The sequence below is a fragment of the Ylistrum balloti genome, unplaced genomic scaffold (assembly GCF_031769215.1).
Source record: "Ylistrum balloti isolate Yb309-2 unplaced genomic scaffold, AGI_CSIRO_Ybal_v1 Utg369900, whole genome shotgun sequence".
Taxonomy (NCBI): Eukaryota; Metazoa; Mollusca; class Bivalvia; order Pectinida; family Pectinidae; genus Ylistrum; species Ylistrum balloti.
In genome coordinates this window covers 623,060-630,906 of record NW_026782028.1, presented here as the reverse complement: position 1 = coordinate 630,906, position 7,847 = coordinate 623,060, and the positions used below count along the sequence as shown (strand labels likewise).

Here is a 7,847-nt window from a genome sequence, read left to right as displayed (position 1 = left end):
TAACATAATTATAGGACTATAACGCACTATTTGATATCGAATACGTTAAAACGATTAAAAAAGAAGTGTCGATTTGAACTCTTGATGAATTCATAGTGATTTGCAAAATGATACCGCTAAGTTTACATGTGTCTGGTCATACGGTTGTATCACCTGCAGGTGTGTGTTTTACGTGAAGTACATCATAAGTGTCTATAATTGTAAATGTGTATGAGAACTTGATAAGATAGCGCTATCAACTTGACCTGTTACGTCACATTTTTGTTCACAGTCATAATCTAGAACGAATTTGTAGACTGTCGCTCTATTTTGTTTACAATTAAAATATTGTGAAAACTACGACACACATTTTCACTCAGTCATAAAAATTCACGTTTATCTTTAAAAAGGTAAAAAAAGCAAGACAAGTTATATGAGAGGTATCTAGAAATTTTAAAAGACTTTGACGGATGTGAAATTTCATTTGATACCATGTGGATGTATATACTCCCATACAACGGCTTGGCTTACTCGCACGGGACTCGTGGTCAAATACGTCGTTCTATGCCATGAGGTTCATCAGCAAATTTTGTCATCGGAAGAAAATATCGATTGTATTGATCCTGTCTGTGATTGGATTATGTAAGTAAATCTATTATCTGATGTAAGTATACTTACTATGTTATCAGGTAGATTAGTTCGGACATTGCTAACTGTGGCTTTCTGTGTGAATTCGGCTTAAAGGAAAGTAAATAAAATGAAAACTGGAAATTAACATGTCGGTCCAAGTGATTTGATCATAGAAGTTAACCAAGTTCTAACCTCTTTTTGGGGTAAGACAGATTAATTTAAATCCAAAATACATCACTTTCTTAATCTGTATTTTGAAGTCACCTGTCCCGTAGGGTCAGGATGACCTATAGCCATTGTGTTTCGTCCGTCATTGTGAAAGAAAATGTCCTGACCAAGTGTTGTTATTTCCAGGTTGATATGAAATTCCAACTGATTGCCATCATCAGAACCACAATTTAAAATTATTAGTATTTAATTTTGCCATTGAGCTGTTGGTCCTGTTAAGGAAAGGCAGTCGATAAAGTGTGTGTTTTTTCATTCTTCTAATTAACATAGAATCAGAGAAGAAGGACACAGCTGTATGTGCTGTATCAAATGCTTAATTTAATTTCTTTCGGACAGTCCTCCGAGTTTTACATCCCATTTTGATAATATTCTAGCAAACACTACGGGTTTTTTTTTAATATTGTTAACATTTCGTGATATCGTCATCTTAAATTGTGTTACCTTGTGTCTGTACCATCATAGGGCTCCAGAAAGAATTACTTTGGGCTTAAGTCAGCTGTCATAGACCCATTTCCTTTCTTTCTTTTCTCTATCGTTTTTCTTCTTCTTCTCTCACTAAATTGGATAAGATTTTTAGTAAGCTATGCTTAGAACTCTGGTTTAATAGCCTCGGTTCCATAGTCCCGGAATTTTGACTTAAGGCGTCATGATATACTTCCTTGTCACTATTAATGTTATATACAAACATCGAAAATAAAACTCTCGAGTCCACGAATTTGTGTTTTATAACACATGTAAATAGATGAAGTTACTTATCATATAAAGAGTGACATTTCTTGGTCTGTAGGGTTAAGTTCAACACGACGTTCGACAGACATTTGGTCGGAAGCGATGGAGGACAAGATGGCAGAGATGACGTACACACTCCAAGGCTATAACGAAACTATCGGTGTCCCTAACGAGCATCAGACGGGCATCACAAAAATAAGTAAGTATAATGTGCATAAATAAATTAGCTTTCTGTAAAAGTTGAAGTATACGCTAGCGAGTAGGATTTTTCTTTATAGCCCAGCTGTATAGTGACAAGACAGAAAGGTTCCTAGTTCGAATCTCAGTCGGGGCAAGCTATTTTTCACTACTCCTTATTACAAATCTAACATTCATTCCTTACGGTCCTACTACGACACCACTGGAGAGTCAATGAAATTACAAACCTATAAGTGCCACTCTTTACTTCTCTGTTTCGTCTTACATACTTAGAAAGCCGTTGGCACGAGGTGCTTGAATTTGAACTTTGATAATTATCATTAAACATACTATAAAACAAAATTTTTAAATTATCAAATGTTGTTTGTGTCTTATAAACAACCTAAAAATTTATGGAATTTTCAAAAATTCCAAAAGGTTCACGTGCAAATCATATATATCAATTTTAAGGTTTTTTTTCAATCAAGACTTAATTGTAGAAATACAAGTAAATATTACGTAATGAATATAAATTCAAACTCGTTATCTTTTATAACGTGATGTAGCTAACACATCTATTTTATTTATTTAGATGATAAATATACTCCAGTTACAAAGATTTTAATTCTGACCTATATGAGAAGCGGATCTTCTTTCGTAGCCGAGTCATTACAACAGGGATATACTAATACCTTCTACAGCTTCGAGCCGTTCTGGGAAATTTACAAAAAAGGATATATAACACCGGATAAGGTTTGCAAAAGAACTAATAGATGTAGGTAAGTAAAAGTAAAAAATGATGGTTTTTATTATATATTTTGATCGTTAGCATAAAGCGTTTTTCCGTCACGGTTTTGGTTGATGATTCAGATGTTGTTTGAATTTTAACTCGATGTATATTGAATATTACTGGACAAAAATATCATTTACGATCTACACAAAATAATTATTACATCATATTATCTGCAATAAACGGTTTAGATAAAACCAGCTAAAGCGAAATGACAAAAAAGTTGAAAACTCTAAAAATAAAGAGAAGCTTTTTCAGTTAAAAAAAAATGTCCCTTTTCCCTATTTCCTTTCCATCAATTTGTTTTTCGTTTGGCGCATTTCCACTTCCAACACTTTTTAAAAGACGAAACTTAACATCGAAGTATGTCACTTAACATACAAGTATGTTAAGTGACAGATCTCGGTCCGTTCGCTTTGTCGCGTTGGCAGGGGCGACAATGTGACAAAATTAACGCGACTATGTGACAAAATTTGTTTCGCCAACGCGACCTTTTTGCCGCCTTGTCGATTTTGCGCGTAGAGTTTTGTTGCATGGTCGAGTCGGCGCACTATCGCGTTGGCACGTGGATTAGTCTCACTGTCGCGCTGCGCACCTGCCAACGCGACAAAGCAAGATGACTGAAATCAACCATTGTTCATATCAACCATTATTTGTAAGAACCACTTTTGTTTAACTTTCTTTTTTATTTTCAGTATGATTTCCAATCCGCTTCAGCAACCGGGAACGGCGATCTCAATTCTGAAAGATATATTTGAATGCAAATTAGACTCGCTGCCTGATGAAGTGCTTCACTCTTTCTCGAAATTTGAACAGCTTGCTGATCATAAAAGACTTGAAAATTGCTTCCCCATACTAAAGAAACATAGAAATGGAAAATTAAAACAGAAAACTATCGAGCGCATGTCCAAAACCAGATCAAAATGCATTTCATATCTTGAAAACAAATGTCGGTCTTCAGCACAACGGATAGTCAAATCTATTCGTATATCGTTCCAACTAGCAAAAGATATCTTTAAAAATATCAAACATTTAAAAGTGATTCATTTAATACGTGACCCAAGAGCAATTTTACAATCCCGGCGAAGTTTGGGTGAAATCAGCTCTGAGGGATTTGTCCCAAATACAAAACAACTGTGTCACCGAATGTCACGTGATATTGACGAAGCTGAAGCCCTGCTGGATTCGTACCCAGATCGGGTTTTTCCTTTACGATACGAATGCCTTGCTGAAAAACCAGAGAGTGTTTTACGTAAAATTTACAGAGATATGTTGTTGCCGTTTAATTCTAAAACAGAAGAATGGATTGAGTCATTCGCGAAAGGAAAGATGAAAGCGACACGAAATAGTACACATAACGTCAATTACACAACAGAAATGTCGCTGATTTCAACGAGCATTCAAAATGAAAAGATGGAAAATCTGCTGACATCACTTGAGGAAATGGAAGCGAGTGAACGCGAGAACATCAAAACAGGATACAATGTTTTCAAAGCTAATTCCTTACACATATCGCGTGGCTGGCGTCATAATATACCATACAGTGACGTCACGCTGATTGATGACTTATGTAGTGATCTATACGGTAGAATGGGCGCACGTGCTTTTAAATCGAAATTAGAGTTAGAAGATTTAAAGCAGAGTGACCGATACAGTACCGCTTATACTGACAGGTATTGTACAAATCTATTGAATTGAACTGAATTGAATTGAATTGAATTTAGTTGCATCATGTATGTATACACACCCAGGTATACACAGAGACACGCTCGTAAAATTATGACTGTGAATAATCTATTTATCATATGTAAATATTCATAAGCGTTTTTATACTAAAAATTATTCAATTTGAAAGATGTCACTTACTTGTTTTTTTACCAACCAATTTATAGTTTTCTTGAAATTAACAACCTGCAGAATTACTTCATAAATTTTCGAGTTATCCCCCTTCCTTTAAACAATGCTTACCCGGACAATGAAAAATACACTATATTAGAACTACCAACCTTAAAAAGTATTCTTTACAAAATGCATTCGCTTCATTCATAAAATTTCTACATAATGCGTAACGAGGTATTTTGACACGATCACGTTTGGTTTACTTCCTTCGCGTACATAATTTCAGTGGCGAGGTTTGAATGTCGACATAAATGGGGCTTTACTTTGTGCCTTCACTTTCAGACATTTGACAGAGTGATGCATAAATTGTACCTCAATCACAACAATTCGACACAATACGATGTTTTACGGCAGTTTTCATTCCGATTTGCACACAGAACAAACGGCATTTACATGTCTTATCTCCAACCGCAAAATTTCGACATTATGGGACTTACATTTCACCTTTTACAGAATTTTGGCAGAATTAAGTTACAAACTGGACCTTTTTGCATTATCTCGACATGATGTAGTTTGATAAATTGCCTTCATTGGCAGAATGTCGACATCTTTTGATTTACAGTTTTTTCATACACCTGTGTACGTTCTTCCTGACTCGGTATTATGCAGTATGTTGTAAATCTCACAGCAGTAATTAACAGTGCATGGATTTTGCATACACAGTCTTAATTTGAAACTAAATTTGAAAGTGTTCTATTTTGTACAATGTATTTTCAATTTCAGAAAAATTAAAAATCACGCATCGATGATGCAAATCGGTGCCGCGACAGCTCAATCGGTTAGAGTGTTTGGCTATGTAACCTCAGGAGAAGACGATGCGCATGGTTCGACATAACGAAGTTGTAGTATATAATATCCATTCACAATCCTTTGACATGTGGAGATTTAAGCCACAGTGCTTCGACACCTCGAGATTTTTTAACTTGATCATAACAGTAATATCAAAACATATATGCATGATGTCGGACAAGCGACAAAACGAAGTTGTATATCAATTCAAGGCCTCGACATAACAAAGCTTTTTGTTCAGATATTTCTTACTTATTTTATCATTCTTTTAAAACAAAAACCGCCTTTCACCTTATATAGCGCAATCGTGCAGCATCTTAAATCAAAGGGCGATAATTCTTCCTGGCTTGTTCATGCTTTACTGCTACCATTCGGACTGATTTCAAATCAAATTTTAACCTCGTTCTATACATTATGAGGAGTCAGATGTCCTTTTAATCTTAGTCTGTAAAAGAACAGAGAATCATTATATTTGCATGACCTTAATGAACCAATGTTACCAAAAAGCAACGTATTTCCTAAGCACACCCATTATTTATTGTCATTTTAAATGAAAAAAAGGGCCCGACAATACCACTAAATGCCGGCTTGGAGTCGGACAGACGGATGTCCGCTCAATCACAACTATAATCCTTCACCTTAATTGTAGCAAGCTAGATCAACGATATTATCATCCGGAACCAAACCATGAAGAAATTTAATCAAATACACATTCATCTTACTTCTGTAATCCAATAAAGCTGACGTATAAATAACCATTCGTTTTGGAGATCAATACTCCCGGATTTCCAGCTCTGCGAACAACACAGCGCTTGTTTGTTGACCGTCAGATCCTGGGGACTAGGATCAAATTCGGAGAACTAATCATTTGTGGCCTATATACCGAGGTCTGTCTATTTTTTTTAACTTTAGGCATCGCGTGTCTAAAATGTAAACATAAAAACGGATATAGGAATACAAATCCGGACTAGTGAGATATGGATTAAAAAGAAAGATGTTTATATCAAGTATATACCGGCTTGATGAATATTGTATTATAAAATTAAGGCCACGATATCGTGGTCGTTAGAACGGTGGCATCTCTATCTCTGGCTGTTTTTGTTTCCTAGGAAGATAAGAGTCGGGCTGGTCAACTGATCTGTGCTGTCTTAAATGTGTACTGGACAAAATACTTTACCCTCATTTCAGTGGATGTCATGCAACGGGCCTTTCGTATGTTGTTCAGTGAGGTTGACTAAAAGCTATGAAAATGAAATTCCGCCTAAAATTATACTACCTTTTCATGGAGCGATAAATATAGCGACCAAACGTGTAAAAATATTAAAGAAAAAAAAGTGAAAAGATCAAATTTATATTGTCACAAAAACACGGGCTACAGATACGACGTGAAGATATAGAGATGTTTATGTACGATAAAACTGGTTAATGGTTTGTTCCGAGTATATATAGTGTTTGTATAACTCAAATTACATGTTACTTAAAAATAGTTCGCCACTCTTCCAGCCCTATGGGATATCGACGTAGTCTTAAGTACTTTCTAGTATTTCTCCAATCTACATTCATATTTTATTTTAATTAACCTGAAAGCTCCCCTTCCCTTTAATGATCTAGCGGTATCCTTCCTTCCTGTCGTAATCCAGTGATTACTTATGTTTAACTCTCGTGCATCCCTTCCACAACTTTTATTGACGTAAATTCCATTAGTTTGTAGCCTAATGATAATATTTACGAGACTTTGCACATGCGTGTTTAGATTTACAGTGGAAGAATTTTAACTTATATTCAGTCATTTTTTTTATTCTTTTATTTGTAGGTTACTAGTTTAAACATGTTTATATTTAAGGAATGGGCTCTATTCCATTGTGCGAAGTAAGTCGGACGCGTTTGTAGTATGCCTGTTGGTTCCGTTTCTGTTTGACTTGTCCTCATTTGGGAACGTGACATGTACTTACTTTGATTGATCAAGATTTACACGACGGGAGTAATTGATTAAGTAGAAGACGTTTACTCTTTCGGAACACCTGGTCTTATTCTCCTCGATGTTACATAGTATTCTCCATGTAAATCTTTGTTTTTACTATTTTGTTCTCTTTGGCCATTAAGCTACATTGTGAATATGTGACTTATCAATTAATATCTTCATAATGCACTCACTCACTACACATATAATGGTATTGATTCATCATCATCATCATCATCATCATCATCATCATCATTGTAAGTCTCGATAAGTTCATGAATGTGCTAATCTTATTTCACGGATTGTAAAACGTTTCTCATTCTTCGTGTTTGCCGTTTGGGCTTATTGAATTTTCCCCTCATGTCAACGTACTAACTGGTATAGTGATGTCTGTTGGTAGTGTAACGTGAGGCTTTTCCGTTGTCTTTTTCACCACCTTCTTTGTTTGGACTGAGTACCGTAAGGAGGAGCGGTACTCTGTTGGTAGTGTTACGTGTTGTTCTCCGTTGTCTTTTTCACCACCTGCTTTGTTTGGACTGAGTACCATAAGGAGGAGCGGTACTCTGTTGGTAGTGTAACGTGTTGTTCTCCGTTGTCTTTTTCACCACCTGCTTTGTTTGGACTGAGTACCATAAGGAGGAGCGGTACTCTGTTGGTAGGGTCACG

General features: G+C 35.8%; 1 protein-coding gene across 1 annotated transcript; it reads left to right on the top strand.

The window, feature by feature from the left end:
* The first annotated feature begins 548 nt into the window (after positions 1–548).
* Positions 549–4,231, top strand: LOC132546653 (carbohydrate sulfotransferase 5-like). The gene is made up of 4 exons (XM_060210374.1): positions 549–621; positions 1,625–1,765; positions 2,336–2,522; positions 3,229–4,231. The coding sequence occupies exons 1-4, from the start codon at positions 549–551 to the stop codon at positions 4,229–4,231; spliced, it is 1,404 nt and encodes a 467-aa protein (XP_060066357.1).
* Positions 4,232–7,847: the final 3,616 nt, after the last annotated feature.